This window comes from Eleutherodactylus coqui, chromosome 8 (assembly GCF_035609145.1).
Source record: "Eleutherodactylus coqui strain aEleCoq1 chromosome 8, aEleCoq1.hap1, whole genome shotgun sequence".
NCBI lineage: Eukaryota > Metazoa > Chordata > Amphibia > Anura > Eleutherodactylidae > Eleutherodactylus > Eleutherodactylus coqui.
In genome coordinates, this window is record NC_089844.1 from 13,247,994 (window position 1) to 13,273,285 (window position 25,292).

The window sequence follows — 25,292 nt, forward strand, 5'->3', positions numbered from 1 at the left end:
ATTCTTAATGTGTCCCACCCCACTTTCCATGTCTACATTTCTTGGTTCAGTAACACAATCCCTTCTCCTTCCCAGGCTTGGATGCAGATGGTTTGTACAGAGTCAGCGGGAACCTGTCAACGATACAGAAGTTGCGATTTGTTGTGAATCAGGGTGAGTTAATCCTCGTGTAAACAGATGTGTTTTGACTTTTCCGTGCTGCGGCCTTGTTATTCCTGGAATACAGACTCTCTTTCTCTTGTTCTCTCGCTTTTTTTTGCATTGCAATTTTGATCAATGTTCGGATTCTACTATGAAGGCTTTGATGATAATGTGCAAAGCTTATCTGAAAATGAAAGGAATAAAGTTTAGTGGTGAGCGTTTGAACTTTTCTGAGGCATAATGGCCACAGGGGAAGACATTTCCTGGAAATTGATGATTGTCTTGTTAGCTAAAAGCCCATGCCTTGGCCCGCTCTGACATTAACTACAGGAAGTGCCCATCCCAACGGTCAGTCCCGCTATTGTGAGAACCTGCCGCCAATTAGACCCTCTACCACTAGGTCATGACTTTAAGCAGCACGTTCTCCCTTTATGACCGCTGCCTAGTATTGTTCAGTTTTGTGGTTTTCATTTTTGTGGTTCTTTCCGAGCTTGTGGCCACTTTACACTTCTAAATATGTAATTCTTTCAATAATGGCTTCCAATTTGTGGCCTTTCTGGACCTGTGGACCATATGGAACCTTCAAATGACCGGCGTTTGTATCTTACATCAAGTGTTTTTTAAAGACTTTTTGTTCTTGTTGCCTAGTTGTTTGCTATAAAATACAGCAAACATTTTGTAGTGTGGCTTATATGTGATGGAAGAGTATGCATAACCTAGAAAGACACAAAGGGGTTCTCCACTAGGGACAAATTCTACATGTTAGAAGCTTACCTTGACAATTAGTTGATCATGAAAATGTCAGGGGTCCCCAATGTGCAGCTGCTAGTGCTGCTGGTGGTGGAACTGCTGCTCTCCTTCTCCTGCTTCCATCATGTTTTCTCCTCCTTCTTCCAAAACAAAAAATTTTCTAAAGCACAAGAAACATCTGTAAGTCTACAGCTGTTCCTTGGAGGAGGTCCGGGCTTGGCTGTTCTGTTCACCTGGTGCAATTTGTCCTTTGCAAAATGTATGGCATTGCTTTTAAAACAAACAGGACACCTGCAGTCTTGCGTAGCATAATGTTTGGTGGCTCTACAGATGTTCCTTGGAGGAGGTCCGTTCTTAAGGTGTTTTGTTCACCTGGCAGAATTTCCCCTCATAAAATTTATGACATTGTTTTAGAACAAGCGGCTCACCTGCCGTCTTCCGGTGGACAATTTTTGATTTAGGAGACCCTATGTGATTCTTATAATGTTTCCAGTGACATCCCTGTGCTACGATTGACCCCTACACCACTGTACACTATTTTGACCAATTTTCGGGAGGAGCACAGCTGTTTTAGGGACCTTTTGGAGGGAAAATTCGTAAACATGATTTTTACCATTGATTTTAATCGGATTTAAAATCATCCGCCCGGATTCACAATGATTTTGGTGAAATTAGCTCAATCCTGACCTGAACCAGTTATTCCACTAATCTATCATCCTTAGTAACAACTTGTAACAGTGTTGATGATCCTCGTCCCGGCAAACAGCTGGTCAGCAAGGTTCCTGAGTAGTGGATCCCCACTAGTCTTTCATTGATGAAGTGTACTGAGGAAATCTCAAAAACTCTTTTAACATGGCAAAACATAATAGATGAATGTAAGCCAAACCCACCAAGTTTGGTATTACCGTCAACCATTAAATGTGTATGGAGATGTCCCAACTAAACATGACTGAAGAACTGTTCTAAAAAAAAGTCCACCACTAAAGGTGTGTGGCAGCCACTAAATCCTTTCTCCCTATTGAGAACAGACACATTGACTGTTTTTCTTCCTTTTGCAGAAGAGGTCTGGAGAAATAGTGGTCAGCCGAACAAGAGTTTACATAGTATGTTAGGCTGAAGGGAGACAATGTCCATCTAGTTCAGCCTGTTTCAACCCCCTTGTTGATCCAGAGGAAGGCAAAAAAAAACAAGAGACAGAAGCCAATTAGCCCATTCGGGGGAAAAAATTCCTTCCCAACTCCATAATGGCAGTCAGAATAATCCCTGGATCAACCTTTAATACTTCCTACCTGAATGTAAGACCCGAGACAACAACCTGCTGGTCACCTAATATAATCTATATCCTGTAATATCATAGCGCTCTAGAAAGACATCTAGTCCCTCTTAACCTCCTCTATGGATCCTGCCATCACGACGTCCTCAGGTAGAGAGTTCCACAGTCTCACTGCTCTTACAGTAAAGAATCCCCTTCTGTGTTGGTGATGAAACCTGCTTTCTTCTAGACGTAGCGGATGTTAGAGTCGCGGTCCTGCGTATAAACATGTCATGGGAGAGATCGCCATGACCTATTTATAATCCCAGTTTTGGTGCCTCTCTGGGTATTCTAGTCCCGTCATTCCATGTATTAGTTTAGTTGCTCTTCTTTGAACCCCCTCCAGCACTGTAACATCTTTCCTGAGCACCGGTGTCCAGAACTGTACGCAGTATTCCATGTGGGGCCTGACAAGTGCCTTATATAGTGAGAGGATAATGTTCTCGTCCTTCGCCCCTATACCTCTTTTAACGTACCACAAGATGACTGCCATTGGCTGCTCCAGTTTAGTCTACAGTCCACTAGTAGCCCCAGGTCTTTTTCCATATCACTTTTCCCTAGCAGTCCCCCATTTAGTGTATATTGTGACATCCGTTTCTCCTGCCCATGTGCATAACCTTACATTTATCAACATTGAACTTCATTTGCCATTTTTCTACCCAAGCCCCCGGCTTATCTCGGTCCATTTGTAGTCGTACATTGTTCTCCGTTGCATTAATTATATTGTATAATTTTGTATCATCTGCAAATATTGATATTTTAGTGTGCAGCCCCTCTATCAGGTCGTTGTTAAATATATTGAATAAAATGGGGCCCAATACTGAACCCTGTGGCCCCCACTGGCAATGGTGGCCCAATCAGAGTACGAACCATTTATTACCCCCTCTGCTTTCTATCTCTGAACCAGTTCCTTACCCAGATACATACGTTTTCGCCCAGTCCGAGCTTCTCATTTTATATATCAGCCTATTATGCGGCACGGTGTCAAATGCTTTAGAGAAGTCCAGATATACGAGATCAATAGACTCTCCCAGGTCCAGACTAGAGCTTACTTCATCATAGAAGCTGATCAAATTGGTCTGACATGATCGACCCTTCATGAATCCATGCTGATGAGGGGTTATACTGTTGTTTTCCTTGAGCTATTCTAGGATGGCGTCTCTCAGAAACCCCTCGAATATTTTTCTGGTTATTGCAGTGAGACTTACTGGCCTGTAGTTACCAGGCTCTCTTTTGGACCCCTTTTTGTATATTGGAACCACATTGGCAATGCGCCAATCCAGTGGTACAACCCCAGTCTTGATAGTGTCCATAAAATAAGAAATAGTGGTCTACCTATTACATCACTTAGTTTCCTTAGAACCCTTGGGTGTATTTCACCTGGGCCTGGCCATTTCTCGATTTTAATCCTTTTTAACCGGCTCTGCACTTCCTTCTGTGTTAGGCATACAATATTTAGCGGCAGGTTCATTCTATTCCTTTGCATCCTGTGTGACATTTCATTTTCGTTTGTGAATACACTGGAAAAGAAACCATTTAATAGATTTGCCTTCCTCCCATCGTCTTCTATGATTTCTCCTGCATTATTTGTTAAAGGGCCAGTGTTCTCAGTGCAAATCATTTTGCTGTTAATATAACTGAAGAATAGTTTAGGGTTATTTTTGCTCTCTTTGGCGACCAGCAAGCTGTCTAAGGTTTATGCCTGGCCACCTTTAGATAGGAGACAGATAGATAGATAGATAGATAGATAGATAGATAGATAGATAGATAGATAGATAGATAGATAGATGTCATGGCACCAGATGTCTCAGTGCTGGAGTTCTCTGGACACATGCACAGGATTGGCACATGTGCATTGTCAATTAGGATTGGGACACCAAAGATATCACAATTCAGATATCAAATACCTTATATATAACTCCAATCGGCTGAATAACAGCCTAGCCAGCCTATTCACATATGTGAAAAGGTTCTTATCCTAGATCCTTCTGTCAGAAGGTCCTGGTTATATTACTTTATTCCTGGTTCTGGGAGTTTCTAGTGTTTGCCCTGTGTTGCTTTGATTATGAATAGTTAAGTATTTCTAGTCTACATTAGCTAGTCCTTCTTTCTAGTTTCACAGTTTATTCCTCTAGTGCCTGTTGCCTCGTGTGTCTTGTTTTCAGAAGGGTTTGTCCTGTTCAGCCATCTCTAGAGTTGCCCCTTTCTCCCTTATTCTATCTAGGGACTTGCAGGGAAGTCTTGCAGGTTCCTGTTGTGGGGTCACCCTTTTCAGGGTGCGTGCTCTACTTTTAGGCAGGCTCGGTTACTTTAAGATCAGGGATAGACCCTTGTCTTTCCCTGTCTGTTGTTGTTTATGTCTTGCTTTTCTATCACCTTTATTACTCTCCCTTACGTGCCCAAGCCTATCCCCTTCCTTTGTCGTGTTTTCTGTTTAGGTTTGGTCAGACCTGGCGATAGATAGACAATAGATAGATTTAGGCAACAAGACAAGTAAGTGACTGTAGTTTATTTGTGTTTCTTATGTTTTACATGAGGAGTTTTATATTCTCATTATTTGTGGCTGGATGTGATTTAGTCAGGATCTCAATCCGTCCGAAGCATGCTGTAGTGTAATGTTCTTATTCCTTTAGACGGAATTCCTTTTCTGCACGCGGAGGACTTGATAATAAACTATATGGTTTACGTGAGATAAGATTATCTTACAGCAATGATTTATATTTTCCATTAAAGGTCTGAAATCACATGACCAAAAGTAAAAGTAGTGGCTGCAGTTACTCAGAACTTTTATCGTCTCTTTGCATTGATTGAGTGAGCCTTTGTGTATTACCACATTGCACGGGTATGTTTCATATGAGAAGAATCATTCATGTGGCTGGGGACTCTACAAAATTGCTCAAATTCAGTTTTTAGTTGTTTTTTTTTTTTTTTACAAAACTCTGTATTTCTGAAGATTTATACAGCTGATATATAGCAAAACCCAACATGGAATTTTATGCATTCTAAACTAATATGCACAATAAAAGGAAGTCAGGACAGTGTTGCCCCAGGTGAACCCTGCAGGCTGGAGTGCGAGAGCCCCATGTGTATTCCTCATGTTTCATACAGTGTTTTGCATTGTGGAATGTAAGAGATACAGTTTACATTAGTAGCTCCTATCTGGACCTTCTGCACCCAGTCTAGGAGCGTGTTTTCTTTTGTGGCCTTTTGTAAGCAGGCACAGGAGGTATATGGCAGTGTCACAACTGACGGGCATGGAGAAGGAAGAGACAGGAAAACAGGGAAGTCTGCTTATATACTATACATCCATTGCAGGACTGAGTGATTGAGTAAGGGATCTCCATAACCTTCAAGATGGTTTATTACGGGTACAACCACCCTACAACCTCTAAATTGTATTACTTGAACAGGTATGTGCTTTAATGGCACTTAACTACCCTACACTGCATTCATGGTTGACTGATGACATCCAGCCACAACGGCTGGAATCGGAGATAACGCCAATCCCAGCTGTTAACCCTCTATATGCGACTGTCAATCCTTTGAAGGCCACCAGGCCTGCCATAAATTCCTGCTTATTAAGACCTGCCTGTGTCACAAGGACCCTCATTGGCTTATCGGTGGATTCTGAAAGCAAAAGCTCATGTTCCATATCCCATTGGAAACTTGGTCTTTGTCTGGTTGGAATGGGATGAATTACTAGTCTAAATCAAATTATGAACTAATCCTAACAAACGTCAATCAGCATGAAATATCCAAAAATATTTAGTTGACAACCTTCCTACTGAAGTAATCCGACACACCATTCCGGTTATTTATAGTGGAGCCACACGCAGCGAAAAACACGAAGAATCTCAAGATATGTATTAACTAAATTACACATTGAAATAATTTAATAATGGAGAGAACGCGGCTTGATTAATTGTTGCAGAGTAAAATTTACAATAAACCTGTCTTGATGGGTTCCTCAGCGCCGCCGTATTACTGTCTGTGCAGTTGTTTAACAAGAATTTAATTGAAAAGATAAGTGAATGCACATTTAAAAGTATTGTTAATTTGCTTTATAATCACCCCATCCTTCAAAGTATTGACAGCACCAGGCAAAAACCCGTTCTACGTTAACGTGTATTATTTTCCATATGTGCATCATAAATTATAGAGTTCTAATTGGAAGATTTATGGATTCGGAGAGAAATATTTTCTTTTGGCTCAGTCTCTTTGTAACAAATGATAAAATGTATCTTTTACGATAAGCTGATTTCATATTGCATTTGTGAAGCCATCTATGGTTTTCATTCCCGGGTTTTGTTTGAAATGCTGAAAACAGCATTGAAAAAGGGACCGTGGATGGAGCTACAGGCTGGCGTTAGTCAAGTAAAGTTTTGGTCTCAGTTTTTGTTTGTTTCGAGCGTTCTGGACGGACAGAACGGTGTAGTCAGCTATGGTAATCTGTCCAGGTTCAAATGCCAGAACCAAATGGAATCCTGCTTGCAGCTTTGGTCTCTGTTTGACTAATGCAAGTCTGTAGTTCCATACAGGATTTGAAAGAGAACCCCAGGATGGAAACTATAGATGGGTTTACAATCACAATGTGACCCTACTTTTACTTGAGTCTTGAATCACACAATCTTTGGGTGTGAGGACACTGTCCCAAAATCAGGGAAAAGCTGAGCCTATCGTAATGTGTCTACAGCTCTTATGGAGACTCATGTGTTGCCATGGTTACAAAGTATAAACAATCCTGTGCAGTTTGACCCAGCAGAGCAGTTTTTTACACACACTGTCAATGAGTCTTCAATCCCTCCCATCCCCACCACCGTTGCATGTCAAGTTTAACATACTGGTGTACTTGTTACTCTTTGTCATCCTCAAATCATGATCTGTTGGAGTACTTGAGGACTAGTGTTGGGAAACTGGTCAAAACTAGAGATTTCCTAAAACTCAGCCTCATCTTCAGTTACCCAATGCACATCTGTGCCGTGACACTAGTAATGTCAAGCTCAGGAAAAAGAAACAAAATATCAGAAAGTGCTCAAGGACAATCTCAGTGCAGTAACCAGAAGGGAAAGAGTAAAATGATAAACCTCCTCTTCCATGGAGGTCTGTGGGTCCTGTCTTTAGTATTTATTGATTTTTTTTTTAATACTAGTATTTTTTTATCACATTTCACCAATTGATTTGTAAAAGTGTCTATTGTCATCTTATTCCCAAATAAACCCTAATAACAATAGTCCATCTGTACTGCGTATTCACACCTTCTGGTCCACCCACATAGATCACTGCACTTCCAAATACGGGGAGCTGATGGAGGTCCATCTAGGACCTACGCCCCTCCCTGGTAGAGTTAGCTTACCACTTTACTCTTTCCCCTTCTGGTTACTACATGGAGATTGTCCTTGAGTGCTTTCTGCCATCTTGTATCTTTTTCCTGAACCTTTCTGACCTCAGATCATTGCTTTGGTCAGTTGTATGTGATTGCCATTCTCCAGATTGGATGTCTTTATCTGAAAAGAACCCTCCTTCCACCTATGGAAGTGTATAAGTAAAGCCAACCTCGCGTCCAGGTGTCATGGTGCACCTTGCAGTTGCACAGGTGGCCCCACCACACCAGGTGAGCCTGTTCCTACCTATTCCTCATCTATTCTTCTATGGGGGCCGTTCTGTTTTTTGTATGTCTCACCGTATACTAATAATATCAATCAGTATGAATTCTAATCCAGCCACCTATATATAATCACAGGAAGTGGAGGCACTCAGCTGAGAACTACAAAAACTTGCCGAGTGTCAAGCTACAAAGCAACACATGAGCATTTGTATTCTTCCCCTCAATGCTATCAAGTAGCTTATTTTTGTCTTAATACAAGAGACCAGAGGATGTTAAGGAGTGATCAATGCTGGTAAATGGTATGGTCAACCACAGGTGGTTTACAGAACAATTATGGCTGCAGAGAAAAGCCGCATATAACATTAATAATATTCTGTGGCTTGAATACTCCGGGATGGGCTCTCACACACTATAGTACAAACTGGATACTGTGTGTGGGATACATTTGAGTCACCTTCCGTAAATCATCTGGCTGTACATATATGAACATGACTGGGTCTACATGTATTGAAAACTGTAGGCTGAACCAATCGTCATAACTCAACCTACTACAGCAGACCTCCAGTTATCTACGTGAAAGCTCTTTGGATATTTACTTCAGTCTGCAAATTCAAGTTTCTATTCTAGAATTTATACAAATTAGTCCTCTAAGCTGTTTGGGCATGCCAGGCACTTGCAGGTTACACAATACATTCATTTCTTTTAGGGACAGAATAGAGGGAGACCTAAACTACCTTTACTTCCTCCTTGCTGATAGTTGCAGATGTTAGCCACGGAAGCAGATGGAAAGAGGCACAAAGGGATAGAAATATATGAAGGACAGATTAAGGAATTTGAGCATCTTCCCAGAGAATTATACAGTATCTACAGAGAGAATTTGCTACTGTAGCTAATAAGGTCCAGTGATTACAGCAGCATTGGCACTAGCTCAAATGATATATAGGTATGTATTAACAGGAAAGGTGTAGAAAGTACAATGTGAACATAGAGGTTTGCAGAAACAGTGACCGAGCTGCAGCTGTACTGTATATGTATACACGGCGAACAATGATTACAACTTTATTTTTAAGTTGAACCATATTAGGAAGGAGAGGTCTGCAACGCAATTAACTGAGCTTTAAAGCAGAAGGCTTGACCAAAAATATAGAGTTCAGTATTGCCTAAGGCCTTAAAGGGATTGTCCGGTTGTAAACTATTAATGGCTGATCCTCAGGATAGCTCATCAATATTAGATTAGCGGGAATCTGTCTCTTGGATCCCTTGCCAAACAGCTTATTGCAAGGTCAGTGCTCATGCACTAAGCTGATTTCTGAAGGTAGCTGCTAGCTCCATTCCAACTGCACTGGCCAAGCTGGGTACTGCAGACAAAGTTCCCACCCATTTCAGAGGGAACTGTGCCAGTAATACCAAGTTGGGCCACTGCAGTGAGAACAGAGCTATCTGCTTCCTGCAGAAATTAGATTGGTGCATGAGTGCATCAGCACACAGAACAACTGCTTGGTGGGGAACCCAGGGAGTAGACCCCTGCTGATCAACTATTGATGAACTATCTGGAGGATCACTAGTTTACAACTGGACAAACCCTATGTATGATAATTATAGCTCAACACAATTACCCCTCGATTGTATCTGTGTGTCCACTCCAGGTGAGTTCAGCACACTATGCAGCGAGGTAAGCCTATTTTATAAAATGATGACTCAGATTGTTATGAATATTTGTCGACTTTTTGGAAATTAAACAAGTTGTGACAAACTTCAAAAAAGACAAAGATAAGGTTAACACTGATCAGATGAAAGAAACATTTAACAAACGCAGAAAACTGTTTCCTATTGAAAGGTTGGCTTCTTCCTGGTGCACCAAGACAAGTATCGGAAATATTTGTACCTTTAGATAACTATTATGTTCAATCAGGTTCTAATGAAACCTTTTATGTAGCGATGATCTAGAAACAAGGCGGCCTCACAAGTCTGAACATTAACAAAGACGAATAAAAACAGAGAGCAGCCGACACAAAAACATTTGTGCAGGTCAAAAACTCAGTCCGTCTATGTAAAATAACCACCTACAATTACCACTAAGTCTGCATTTGTGGAAATACATCAGGGCTGGCCATCATATGATTTAGCAACCATAGAAGACAAAACCAAGACATGGACAGAAGATGAGTGGTATCAAAGAGAAGAGAAGGAAAGAGAAAATCTAACTAAAAAAAGGGGGAGGGAAGGCGGGTAGGAGCACAAAAGTACCCCTTCTGTTAGTAATGAAGATCTATATACTAGTCAAAGGAAGGTAGGTGCCTAGGAAGCAGAGTCAGAAACTCCGGAGACCCCTTGATCACCAGCCGGGGCTGCGGAACCACTAGAAATGTTGAGTTGTCTCCAGCATGTTCTTCTGCAAGCTCCTTCATGTGACAGAGATGAGACATCTCTTATTGCCACTCAGCCATAGAAGGGGTGAGGGTAGGTTGCCAATGGCGTGGCATAACAGTCCTGGCTGCTGTGAAACAATAATGTAACAATCCCTTTTTCTTAGTGCCAATAGAGCCAGGCATCATGGAGAGGAGAGCAATTTAGGGAGTGTTATCTACCCTATTACTACTGAAAACCTGGTAAACAAAAAAAACAGAATTTTCGTACAACTCCACCAAACATGTAACGTTATAGATATCTCACATCTCCAACAAATATCAACACATATCTGGCGCCCCTAAAAAAAATTGTGTGAAGACGAGTTGGATACCTATACCATCTGGATAGGGTCTTATAGTTTTTTCTCTTGAGAGGCACAGGCCATATATAGTGAGTAAAGAGAAAAGTCTTTCACCATTCCTGACATTATTAATATATTTAACTAGTCCGCTCAGTCAACAACTTCTCAGCACTTCTGCAGGACAGTCAGTCTTCCGAGACATATGGCTTCACATTGACCCCCTTATAATACAAAGCACCCAAGCTACATGCCCCATCAGTCTCCCCAATTTCCCAGTTGCATCCCCAAGCTCTGCTAAGAGAGGTTAATGGTCAGTAATATAATATAACTATCTCTGAACCACATCATTGGGAACATAGATGACCTACATAAAAATATCTAGATTGTCAACACAATAGATGAAAACACCAGATTGTTATCCTGAGACTTTTTTCTCATATCATCCAACTCAAGTTTCTACTTAAAAGCTTGGCTTCTTCCTGGTGCAAAAGCCAAGTATTGGGATTATTTACTTATTATACTTAACAAGTCTACTTGGCCAAGTACATCTGACCACTTCTACAGGACAGTCAGCCTTTCAAGACTGATAATATGTCATTCACCCCCTTATACCACAAAAAACCTGAGGTACAAGCTCCATCAGCCCTACCCACCCCCCAGTGGGGTCCTTGGGCTCTCCTAAGATAGGCTATTTGTCAATAAGCAAATATAAATTTCTTGGGACCACATAATTGGGAAAATAAATATATTCTACACAATAGACAAAAATGTGAAAATACCAGAATTGTTTAGTATCTTCAATTTGTTATTTATTCATATTGTCCAACTCAAGTTTCCATCTAAAAGCTTGGCTTCTTCTTGGTGCACCAATCCAAGTATCAGGACTATCTGTACCTTTACTTATTATACTTAACAAGTGCACTGAGTCAGCAAGTTCTCACCATTTCTGCAGGACAGTCAGTCTTCCAAGACTAAGGCTTCTCATTGGCCGTCTTATACCACAAAACACCTGAGGTACAGGCCCTATCACTTCCCCCTTGCCCGGTGGTGTCTCTTGTCTCTCCTACGAGAGGTTTTTGTCAGCAGTACAATAGAGCTCTCTTGGAACCACATCATTTGGAATATAGATAGCGTAGATTCAAATATCTACATATTCTGAACAATAGACAGAAATGGAAAGATACCAGAAATGTCGTATCTTGAGACTTATTTTTTTCACATTGTCCAACTCAAGTTTCCACAAAAAAGCTTGGCTTCTTGGCTTCTTCTTGGTGCGCCAATCCAAGTATCAGGACTATTCGTACCATCACTTATTATACTTAACAAATCTGCTTGGTCAACAAGTTCTGACCACTTCTACAGGACAGTTAGTCTCCCATAACTGATGGCTTCACATTTACCTCCTTACACCACAAAGAACCTGGGATGCAGGCCCTCCATTCCCCAGTGGGGTCCCTGGGCTCTTCTGAGAAAGGTTATTGGTCGATAATCAAATGTAAATCTCTTGGGACCACATCAATGGGAATATAGATGACATAGATTCAAATATATGGATCTTCTACACAATAGACGGAAATGTGAAAATACCAGAATTGTCATCTCGAGACATTTTTTTTTTCTTGTTCATGTATCTTCCTTGTTGGATGGAAAATAATTTCCTAGTAAGATTTTTTTTTTTTACCAAATTCATTAAATAAATAAATTATTTTGTATTGGGCCTCAGCAAACTCTAACCAAACAATTTCATGCATCTTTAAAAAGAGTAAAGAAAGATCAAAGACGGAAATCTAAAAAAAAAGTGGAAGTGTTAAATCTCATTTTCTTTCGACAGTACGAGGAATAAAAATATTGTATTTATTTTGGATCTTTTGTAGCCTAAAGGTTTCTGTTGTAAAGTTCAATTTGCTTCTCGTAGCTGAGGGAAAGCCTGGTGTGCAGGCCATCTATGTATGCAAGCTGTGTACCCTATCAGCTCTTCATACAGCCGCTAAAAATTACATTTTGTAAAGGGAATTTTCTATATAATTTTCCTCCCTCCTGATTGTCATAACGGGGCAGAAGGTGGGGGCCGGGGCTTTGTAGCGCTTCAACTCGCTTGAAATTCCAGATTTGACCTACTTTTATGGGGGAATTCTCGTGGCCTGAACTATCTGTGCTTTACCGGCTACATGTATCCAAATGTTCCTGCGGAAAGATATTTTGTATCTCTGCACCCCCACATGTACAGGGTGTCCCAAAAATGTATACAGGGAATGATTACAAAGTCCTTGTTAATTAACATAAGTTCATTCATTCATACAGAAGTGTTTCTTTTTGTCCCTTTTTCAACACCTGTTTTCAAACATTAAGAGTCAGAAATGCTCTTTTCTCCTTAGGGAGAGCAACTATATACTATAAACTAAGTGAGGAGACTCAAATGGCCACGCACGCTCCTCTGGGTAATATGCAAATAAGGGAGATGGACTAAATCCTCCACAGTGCCACCTAGGTGGCACTGTGGAGGATTTAGTCCATCTCCCTTATTTGCAAACATTAAGAATCACTTCATTTGGTATTTGTGCTGATTCCTGTTCAATCAGGGGCCTCAATTTTTTGCCCTTTGCTGTTATTTTACCGTAAAATTAGTCTCTTACGCCATAATGACCAACCAATTTTTAATTTTTTTTTCACCGTCCCATTCCAAGAGCCACAACTTTTTTAATTTTTCCGTCAACATAGCAGCATGAGGGATGTTTTTTGTATTTTTAATACAATCTTTTTTGGGTACATATAGCGTATTTATTGTATAACATTTATTCATTTTTTGGTGTAGGGGGGATAGGAAAAAATATACACTATTGTTTTTTTTTAAATTTCATTTCTATGGCGTTTAGCATGCATTATTCTCTGGGTCAGCGCGATTCTGGTGATCCCCAGGTTATACAGATTTTTTATGTTTTGTTATTTTTATATATTGAAAACACTATTCTTAAGATTTGTTTTTGTGTCAGCGCATTCCGAGGGCAGTAGGGTTTTTATTCTTCCATTGATGGAGCTCTATGGGGGCTTGTTGTTTGTGGGATGAGCTCTAGTCTTCATTTATCCCATATTTGAGAACATATAGCATTTTCATAATTTTTTTATTCTGTTTTTTTTTTTTTCTGTAGGCAAGATAATCCAAATCTATGATTCTGGCACGGCTTTTTAGTTTTTTACGAGATATAAGTTATATGTTAATTGGATTCTGCAGGTCAGTACGATTATGTTGATACCAAATTTATATATATTTTTTTTAATATGTTGCTACTTTTTCACACTTTTTTAATGTATTTTTTTGTATTGTCCCATTCAAAGCCCCCTAACATTTTTCCCCGTCTGAGGTTTCTTTTTTTGTGGGATGAATTTTACTTTTAATTGGTGTCATGTTGTGATCCACGTGATTTTTTTGATTGCTTTTTTTCATTTTTTTATGAGGCCAGATACAGAAAGCTAGCTATTTTTGCCTTGTTTTCATGGTGTCCACCGTGCGGGGTAAATAATATAATAATTTTTTTTCTGACTGCAATAATACCAGATTTGTGATGACTTTTTCAATTTTTTTTAAATTACATGGTAATAAGGGGAAAGGCGGGGTTTTGACAGTTTTTTTTTACATTTCACTATTTTTTCACAATTTTACATATCACTCCCTTTGATTGTTCTTATAATACACCTCTATACTTCAACTGAGCCTCATAGGCCACTGTAGATGGCAGATCTGAAGGCCATTTCCAAGCCTCCAGGTGCCATACCAACCCATCAGAGCCTACACTTATATCTCAGGGGTCCGATGGATGATAGATGGAGCCCCCCACCCTCTGTCAGTCTTTTACATGCCACGGTTGCATTGTATGCAGCATGTAGAGGGTTAGGCAGTTTTCATCAACAGTTTCTACAGTCCTTGCTTTGAGAACAGGTTCCGGCTGCCATTACACAGCCGGGCCCCCTTCCTATTGTCATGGGAGGCCTATGCCGGTATTCTGATGCAGCGCTGTAAAAAGGCAGGTGAGTGGTCACTAAGAGGTTAAGTATCCCCACAGAAAAGTCAAGTGGCATGAAGTCTGGTATGTGCGGGGTGGAGGGTATTCTACTGAACCTCTTCGTTCAATCCATCTCTTTGGCAGTCTATCATCAAGGTCGGTCCTTACATCATGATGGCGGTGTGGGGGAGGAGAAATAGAACTCCTCAACCTTGAAGTCCTCTTAAAGTGTTGACAGGACAGATTGCTGTAGCAATATCAAGTAAATGGCGCCATCAGAGTAGCCTGGTAAACTAACATGATGTTCTTCCATAATATGCAGATTCTCCCCAGTAGGTGCGATTGTGGCAGTAAATTGAGCCATTTAATTTAAATGTAGCGTCATTGTGCCAAACAATCATTCTCGGATCCGCGCATCCTCTGCACATCTTACCAACTAGCACTCGCAAACTGGATCATTAAGAGCATGGACTATTCTCATAATGTACAGGCTGTTCCAAGAGTGAGGAAACACCCATAAAGAAACAAAACAGTTTGGCAAACCATGATCCGGTTTTACATTCCAGCTGCATGGGACAGAGAAAACCTGTTGGGCCGTGTCACCAACATGATGGACATTTTGAATGCCACCATCTTGGATTCAACTCATTTTAACACTTTGCAATCCAATTTTGGATTCAGGGTTTCCTAGGGGGCTTTCTCTTTCTGCCATTATACACTGGCGCCATCTGCTGGCTAGAACCAGTACTGTGGTATAGGACATGCTGGAGAGGCCCCCGACAACAGAGCGGCCAGTAATATGCAGTAAGAATACCCTGCCGGACGTCTTCCAACATTGGAGCTGTACAGCCTTCAATCAGAATGTCTTCAGACATCAGACAGTGGATTGGAAAGGGTTAACAATGGGAAGGCAGGTGTGTGATGTATCAGACTGGCAGAGACGTCCTCCAGAAAAAACAATGTGTTCTCTTCACTATAGGAATGATGGCGTTATCTCAAGCAGAACATGTTGAGATCACCCTTATGTCACGTGAATGAAGCCCGTGTCATTGTGGAAGATTTCAATCAACGTCACCCAACCAGACCTCAGTGTTTAGACAGATACATGGTTGGCTCTTTCAAACTTTTTCCCAAATTCTGATGAATCAGGCCCGAACAGCGGTCACTGATGCTTCATCAGTAATGGTTTTTGGTTGTCCAGATTTTGGTTTGTCAGCGACTAAACCTGTGTTTCAGAATTTGACAAGTTTACCCACTGCATTGTGGGTATTGGGAGGTCTGGTTGGGCGTTGTTGGCTGTAATCTGTGGTGATGACTCCTGCTTTACTCGCCTGTTATAAAGACGCGCTCTGCTTGGGAAACGCCATCATTCACATTGGCGGTAATGAAAGAAACTCACTGTGTTAACATGAGAGGAAATAGAGTTATGTGAACATAAAGCACACCGTTGTTTGGTTTTTCACCATTAGTGAAGTTTTCTGCAAGTTTGATATATCACGCATCGGATTTCTAACTGGAGCTGAATCCAAGATTCAAGGTGTCCATTATGTTGGTGACACGGCCTAACAGGCTTCCCTCTTCCATCGCACCTTGTATTGGATCACCATCTGTAAATCCGTTTTCATTCTATATGGGTGGTTCCACATTTCCATGACAGTGTGTCAAGATGCTGTGGACACTGGCCTCACGACCAGCTTGTCATACAGGTTTTCTTAGGGCTTACTTTTCTATAGGTTTCACGCGGTTTGTCGATGTTTGCAGTCTTCCGGAAATTGTGGACATCTTCTTCAAACGTATCTCTAATGTGATAGTGAGGGTCCTCTTAGACGAGCTGATTCTTGTTTGAATGAGCAAGTGACGTCACGGCTAGCTTGTTAACTTGTGCAGCCTGTTTAGACAGGCAGATACATCGTTGGCTCGTTCAAAGAGAAGAGTTCAGAATGTTTCAGTCTTTCACATTCGCTGTATAAGCCAATGAGAAATGACTGAACGATTGCTATTTAAACCAAATGATAAGTGAATGAGCCAATGAGAGATAGATAGATAGATATGAGATAGATATGAGATACATAGATAGATAGATATGAGATAGATAGGTAGATAGATAGATAGATAGATAGATAGATAGATAGATAGATAGATGATATGAGACAGATAGGAGATAGATAGATATGAGAGATAGATAGATAGATAGATAGATAGGAGATAGATAGATAGGAGATAGATAGATAGATAGATAGATAGATAGATAGATAGATAGATAGATATGAGATAGATAGATACATAGATAGATAATAGATAGATAGGAGATAGATAGGAGATAGATAGATAGATAGATAGATAGATAGATAGATAGATAGATAGATAGATATGAGATAGATAGATAGATAGATAGATAGATAGATAGATAGATAGATAGATAGGAGATAGATAGATAGATAGATAGATAGATAGATAGATAGATAGATAGATAGATAGATAGGAGATAGATAGATAGATAGATAGATAGATAGATAGATAGATAGATAGATAGATAGATAGATAGATATTAGATAGATAGATAGATAGATAGATAGATAGATAGATATGAGGTAGATAGATAGAAAGATATAAGATAGATAGATTATAGATAGACATGAGAGATATGGATAGATAGATAGATAGATAGATAGATAGATAGATAGATAGATAGATAGATATAAGATAGATAGATAGGAGATAGATAGAGAGATAGATAGATAGATAAGTAGATAGATAGCTTATAGATAGATATGAGAGATATTGATAGATAGATAGATAGGAGATAGATAGATAGATAGATAGATAGATAGATAGATAGATAGATAGATAGATAGATAGATAGATAGATATGAGATAGATAGATAGATAGATAGATATGAGATAGATAGATATGAGATAGATAGATAGAAAGATAGATAGATAGATAGATAGATAGATAGATAGATAGATAGATAGATAGATAGATATGAGATAGATAGGAGATAGATGGATAGATAGATAGATAGATAGATAGATAGATAGATATGAGATAGATAGATAGATAGATAGATAGATAGATAGATAGATATGAGATAGATAGATAGATAGATAGATAGATAGATAGATAGATAGATAGGAGATTTGTACATTTTTGGTGATATCTTTTAGATTCTTCTATCCTACAACTTGTAGCTATGTTGCCTCCTATAACCCTGCCAGATTGAAGGCTTCTGCTGTATTCTCCTATGTCTCCGGCGGTTACACGGACTTAGCGGCCTCTTGGCAGGAGTCAGGGCTCTGATACCTCTCTTCATCTTATTTTATTTTTAATACAGAAAATAAAAGTAAACTTTTGATTACTCATTGTGTCAAGTAGCGAATATCCTTGCCGTGTAACTGTAGACATTAAATGTGTCAAGAGGCGAGCTGTAAAATAAATGTCTGGGGCACCTTCATAAACAAAAATCTTATTTCCATAATTCATACAGCTGGCTGCCGTTTATTGGCACGTCAGGTGCAGCGGGGACATTGCAGAAACATTAACATGTACAGCATCATTTGTCAACAAAGAAACAATGTAAGCAAATCGTTCAGAACCGATACAGATTTACAGCTCTTTCTGCCAGCTGCTAATTACGATGTGCTCGGCCTATTTGGTATGGCGGCTTTTATTGGAAAATGACAAAAGGGGAACAGTATCCCAGATAGGAATATAGATGGAGCTCTTAGTAATAAGACACACAAGGCAGGTTAACTAAGACCCTTGTGCTCGCTCTGCCGGCCGGGGGCATTTATGTAACATGAAGAAAATGAAAAATGTGGAAGGGAAAACTTTGTTTTATGTTTGTTCTGTATCTTTATTTTTGATTATTTATATTATTATTTTTTTACAAACTTTTTTCGCCTTTTCAAAACTTTGTTCTTCTTTTCCCTCTTATTTTTTGAAAATTAAAAAAAAAAATTATTATTTCTGTTTGCAATCAGGTATTTGCAGACCTTGTATGGCAGCATATTGTCCTTTATTATGGACCTATAGCTACTCAATGTGCTACTATCAGATGCCTGCATGAGGCATAATGTCCTCTTCTAGAAGTAATGTTCTGCACCCTGGTTCATACAGTGCAGATTTTTCCATGAGCAGATTTTGAAATCTGCGTCATGGAAAAAAAAACAAAAAACTATCGACACGTCAATTCTTGAGACGATCTCCACATGAAATACACAAAGAAACTGCACCAGTTGGTCGTACGTGGAGTCACCACATTGACTAGGAGTAAATCCGCATGTGGACCTAGGTGGAAATCTGTGCCAGAACTCCAAGGCTCACTGTCAGAGTTCTGCCACCGATTAAAATCAGCTTTAATCGTCTATCAATAGATCTATGGATAGGTGATAAAAGCTAATTCTGGTACAACCCCTTTAAGGACTCACTCACACAAGCGTATTTAGCCTGCATATTATGTGCAAATGTTTTTGTATTTGTAATTCATAGTGCTAAAAGTCCATTGATTTACATTATTTTGATAATAGGTAAGCATATCGGCGCTTTTAGCTGTACTTTCTGCTCTGCCGGGGACCACTCACATTGGTGCAGGACACATCTGCATGGTAATTGAAACACTTCAGGTACTTCTACATGGGACGGCTAATCGCCCCACAGCCGTACCAGGGGCTACTATCTGACTGACACTTCTGTGATTTACACAGGAGTTATAGTCATTCAATGAATGGAGATGGAGCGGGCCGGAGATCGTTCCAGCAGCCCGCCTTCATTCACAGTAAAGAAGATTCATTAAAACATAGATGGATGGATAGAATCATAGAATGGTAGAGTTGGAAGGGTCTAATAATGCAGACTAATAATGCAAGCCACTCACTCAACCTAGCCCAGATTGGGGAGGAGGCCGTGGACCCTGGTAGAATGCAGTGGGCCATACGATAATTTGGAGGAGCTACTTGTTCAATGCTCCTCCAAATTATCGTATGGTCCATTGCATTCTGCTAGGGTCTATGGCGATTGTGCCTGACCTGCGATGAGTAATGCTTCTCTTAATACATCCTGGAACTGTGTTTGCCTTTTTGGCTGCTGCATCACATTGTTGACTCATGTTCAGTCTATGATCTATTAGTATACCCAAGTCTTTTTCACATGTGCTGCTGCTTAGCCAGTTCCTCCCATTCTGTATGTGCTTTTTTTCATTTTTCTTGCCCAGATGTGGACTTTGCATTTCTCCTTGTTAAATACCATTCTGTTAGTCACCGCCCACTGTTCAAGCTTTTCTAGATCTTTTTGAATCCTCTCTCTCTCTTCCCCAGTGTTAGCTATCCCTCCTAGCTTTGTGTCATCCCATCAATTCCCTCCTCCAGATCATTTATAAAAATGTTGAACAACACTGGGCCCTGGGCAGAGCCTTGTGGCCCCCCACTTGATACATTCTTCCACTTGAATGTGCAGCCATTTATGACCACTCTTTGAGTACGATCACTCAGCCAGTTGTGAATCCAACTAACAGATGCCTTGTCATTGCCAAATTGGGTCATTTTTTCAATAAGTATGGTATGAAATACTTTGTCAAATGCTTTACTAATGTCAAGAATTTTCATAGATTATTGTGAGTGGTTCAGCAATTACCTCCACTGCTTCCTTTAGTATCCTAAGATGTAATTCATCTGGACCTTGAGACTTGAATTCATTTGTTAGCTAAGTATTCTCTCACCATCTCTCTGCTTATAGAAAGTCTGCATTCTTTTATTCCCCCAATAGTACAGGGAAGATACATTGATGTTACATCTACTTTCTCAGAGAAAACAGATACAAAATAGGAATTTGAAAGTTCAGCCTTCTCAACATCATTCTTAACTAATTCATTGTTTTCATCTTGTAAGCATCCAAAAGCATCTTTGACTTTTCTTTTGCTTTTGACCCCCCAAATCCTTTTTTATTGCTTTTGGCCTCTGTTGCAAGCCTCAATTTGTTATTAGCTTTAGGTTCTTTGACACTTGCCCTACAGTTTCTGCAGACCCCATTATGTTCTTCTTTAGATATTCTCCCCCTCTTTCCATTTGATAAACATACTTTTCTTCCTTTTTAACATGTGTGCAAGTTCTGTATTCATCCATCCTGGTCTCTTTAAATGCTTCCCATTCTTCCTTCTTTTAGGGATTGTTAACGATTGTGCTTTGAGAATCTCATTTTGCAATATTTCCCAACCTTCTTGGAAATTTCTGTCCTTAAGAACATCCAGCCATTGGATTCTTCTTCTTTCTGAGTTCATTCAAATCTGCTTTTCTGAAATCCAACCTTGAGGTCTGAGTTTTCTCAGGTCTTCCTCCCCTTGTTATCCAAGATTCAGCAATATCATGATCACTGCCTCCTAAGGACCCAGCCACCCTTACTTCCTCAACTATTCCCTCCCTGTTGGTAAGAATTAGGTCCAAGATAGCAGATCCCCTTGTTTTCTCTTCTACCTTCTGGAAGATAAAGTTGTCAGCAAGAGCAGATAAGAATTTGTTGGACCCATTACTTTTACCTGAGAGATTCCCAACAAATGTCTGATGGGTAAAATCTCCCATGATCACTATGTTGTGCTTCTTTGAAAGCTTGGCCATCTGATGTAGAAAGAGTTCATCCATATCTTCTGCTTGTCCAGGTGGCCTATAGTAAATGCCTACAATGGTGTCCTTTCTGTTGTTCTCTTCTTGTATTCTTACCCAAAGAGTTCCTACAGAACTCCCATCCTCTGAAGCTTGAATCTCTGTGGAGATTAATGTTTTCCTAACATACAACACAACACCTCCTCCCCTTTTATTAGGTCTGTTTCTCATAAATAAGTTGTATCCTTCAAGCCTTGTATCCAATCATGTGTATCATCCCACCAAGTTTCCGTGATGCCGATGACATCATATTTCTCTTCCTGTGTTCGGAGCTCCAATTCTCCTTGTTTGTTTCCCATGCTCTGGGCATTTGTGTAGAAACATGTTAGTTTGTGATCGGTGTCTCTTGCTCCTCTACTTTCCTTCTGAATTATTTGTCTTTGTTCTTTCTTTCCACTTCTAATAGCAAGGTTGTCAAATGTATTAATTAGCTGTATATTTTTACCTGGCCTTTCACTTCCCTTCCCATGTTGTTCTAGATAGATAGATAGACAGATAGATAGATATGAGATAGATAGATATGAGATAGATAGATATGAGATGGATAGATATGAGATAGATAGATAGATAGATAGATAGATAGATAGATAGATAGATAGATAGATAGATAGATATGAGATAGATAGATAGATAGATAGATATGAGATAGATAGATAGATATGAGATGGATAGATATGAGATAGATAGATAGATAGATAGATAGATAGATAGATAGATATGAGATAGATAGATAGATAGATAGATAGATAGATAGATAGATATGAGATAGATAGATAGATAGATAGATATGAGATAGATAGATAGATAGATATTAGATAGATAGATAGATATTAGATAGATAGATAGAAAGATATGAGATAGATAGATATGAGATAGATAGATAGATATGAGATAGATAGATAGATAGATATGAGATAGATAGATAGATAGATAGATTGATATGGGATAGATAGATAGATATGAGATAGATAGATAGATAGATAGATAGATAGATAGATAGATAGATAGATAGATAGATAGATAGATAGATTGTCTTCTGTTTACACGGCCTAACAGTTGCTTGGTTTATGATCCTGCTAAAAACCAAACAACTCCAACAAAAGAGCAATTTTTCAGTCTATTGGCATGTACACAGGACGATCATAGCCCAAATTTGTACTTTCCAGTGATAATTTGGGTGATAATCACCTTGTGTAAAGGTACCTTTAAAAAAAAAAAAACACCTGAACAAAGCCAGACTCAGAGCGTATTGTGATTTTAAAATCACTATAAAACCAAAAAATACAGTAAACATTAAAAAAAACACAAGTGCAAGAAACAAAGTGGAGCTTGTTTACCAATACTGTCTAAGTTTCACCAGAAAACGGTCATATTTTGAATAGTAAAACACCCCAATGTGTGGAGGGTTTTATTTTTCACTACTGACCTTCAGCAAACACCTAGACACAGCATTTTTTGCCAGAAGAAAATGCCATTTTGTCAAAATGCCAAAAAACATGGCATTTTTGCAAAAAAGACCAGTCTATTACAGATCAGATCTAACAGACTTCATTTTTACTTCATACTGAGTCATAGATGTTCTGTCAAAAGATGAAATTGGATCAGCAGCCGGGTGATGTACAAGGTGATGGACATCTACAGGAGCTCAGGCGACACTTGGGAAATATGATTGTGGTCCAGTATAATAAGTATAAGGGGCGCAGATGAGGGTATCTTTATACGGACGCAGCTGCAGCCCCTGTCGGTCATTGAGTTTCATTGTAATAGGTACAGATATAGAAAACATTAACCTGACCCTTTACCCATTAAATACACAGCTGAAGAAAAACTGGACTTGACTTCTTCAATGGCTTTTGTTGTGTCAAGTGTCAATTTAAAGTTTGCGGCATCTGTGTATTTAATGTGTTCCCTGTCAAGTTAATGTTTTCTCCATCTGTAGGTATATATTAGAAATTGCCTCTGCATTGCAGTACTAGAAATACCAAAGAAAGACTTATTGTTGTCATACATCCAGAAAGTCACACTATGTTGACAGAAGTATTGGGATTCACATGGAAGGTGATGAAATTCAATTTTTTTCGCATTTTTCAGTATGTTGTTGGGCCACCTTTGGCCTCAAAGACTACAGTAACCCTCCTAGGCCACATTCCATAAAATTCCCATAGATGTGTTGAGGGATTTTCCTCAGTTCTTCAAGGAGAGCTTCAGGTACTGATGGGAGGATGTTGTGTGTGTTGAGCAGACACGGCGTTCTAGTTCATCCCAAAGATGCTTGATGGGATTGAGATTCAGGCTTTGGATTGTTCAGTGAAGTTTGCAGACGTTCTGCTCCCCCACACTGTGTGCCGTATGACATGGTGCTCGGTCATGTTGGTAGAGACTTGGAGCTGTACCAGAGTATTACCACAGGGGAGGTGATGCCACATTGTCTGGAATGTCTCTATACCCATTCGCATTGAGCCATAACAGAACCTCCTCTGAACTTCACTGTTGGGACGATGAAACCGCACTCCAGGCAACCTGCACACCTAAGTACCGCCATCCAATTGGAAGATGGTGTACTGTGATTCAGCTGTCCACAACACTTGCTTCCACTCACTTACAGTCCGTTGCTCCAAGCACCATCACAGGCACCACTGTGCATTCACTGCTGTGATATTGTGTGCAGCCACTCATCCATGGTAACGCTTCATATGCCGCTCCCTATGGATGGTTCTGGTGCTAATGGATGTCCAATGCCCTGTGAGACCTCCTGAGTGAGGGCAGACAATGTACATGATGTCTTTACAGCTCCTATAAGGCTTAGTTGTCCATGTTCTGTCAGTTAACGAGGTCTCCCTGAATGTGGTTTCCATCCCCCAATAACATGGCCAACAGTGGACTCTGGAAGGTCCAGAAGCTGCGATGTCCCATGCTGATTGTAAGCTCTACACCCGGTGACATCCCCTCCACCACACCTAGTTGTCAGTTCTACACCTGGTGACATCCCACCGCCAGACTCCATTGCCAGCTCTATACCTAGTGACATCCCACCACCAGTCCCCGTTGTCAGCTCTACACCTGGTGACATCCCCCCACCAGACCCCGTTGTCAGCTCTACACCTGGTGACATCCCCCCACCAGACCCTGTTGTCAGCTCTACTCCTAGTGACATCCCCCCCACCAGACCCTGTTGTCAGCTCTACACCTAGTGACATCCCCTCGACAGACCCCGCTGTCAGCTCTACACCTGGTGACATCCCACCACCTGACCCCATTGTCAGCTCTACACCTGGTGACATCCCACCACCAGACCCCGCTGTCAGCTCTACACCTGGTGACATCCCCCCACCAGACCTCGTTATCAGCTCTACACCTGGTGACATCCCACCGCCAGACCCCGTTGTCAGCTCTACACCTAGTGACATTCCCTCGACAGACCCCGCTGTCAGCTCTACACCTGATGACATCCCTCCACCAGACCTCGTTGTCAGCTCTACACCTAGTGACATTCTCTCACCAGACCCTGCTCTCAGCTCTACACCTGGTGACATCCCCCCACCAGACCTCGTTGTCAGCTCTACACCTGGTGACATTCCACCGCCAGACCCCATTGCCAGCTCTACACCTGGTGACATCCCCCCACCAGACCCCATTGCCAGCTCTACACCTGGTGACATCCCCCCACCAGACCCCATTGCCAGCTCTACACCTGGTGACATCCCACCACCAGACCCTGTTGTCAGCTCTACACCTGGTATCATCCCACCACCAGACCCTGTTGTCAGCTCTACACCTGGTGACATCACCCCACCAGACCCTGTTGTCGGCTCTACACCTGGTGGCATCTGATGGTTTCTGTACTGGGATCTCCTGTGTGATCCTCTCCTTATACGTAATGCTCACACATCACCTGCACGCACAGGATTGGTGGGGGCCAATACCTCTGTGGACAAACTGTATGCTTAAAAGGACATATGAGTACCCTAAAGGATACATCCAGATGAAGTTGCATGCAATTCATCACGCATTGACACTTGGTTTGTATACTTGCTGCTTTGTATTGAACAGTATAGTGACTGCAGGTTACAATATAGTTTGAGAGAGACATAGCAACGTAAGGCGCCCCCTGCAGGCTATACT

General features: G+C 40.6%; 1 protein-coding gene across 1 annotated transcript in view; it reads left to right on the top strand.

The window, feature by feature from the left end:
- ARHGAP15 (Rho GTPase activating protein 15) overlaps positions 1–25,292 on the top strand; it is a 730,617-nt gene that overhangs the window by 528,555 nt on the left and 176,770 nt on the right. Inside the window, exon 12 of the mRNA XM_066575178.1 lies at positions 76–153. Coding sequence (XP_066431275.1) covers positions 76–153 — 78 coding nt within the window. The remainder of the gene's footprint in view (positions 1–75; positions 154–25,292) is intronic.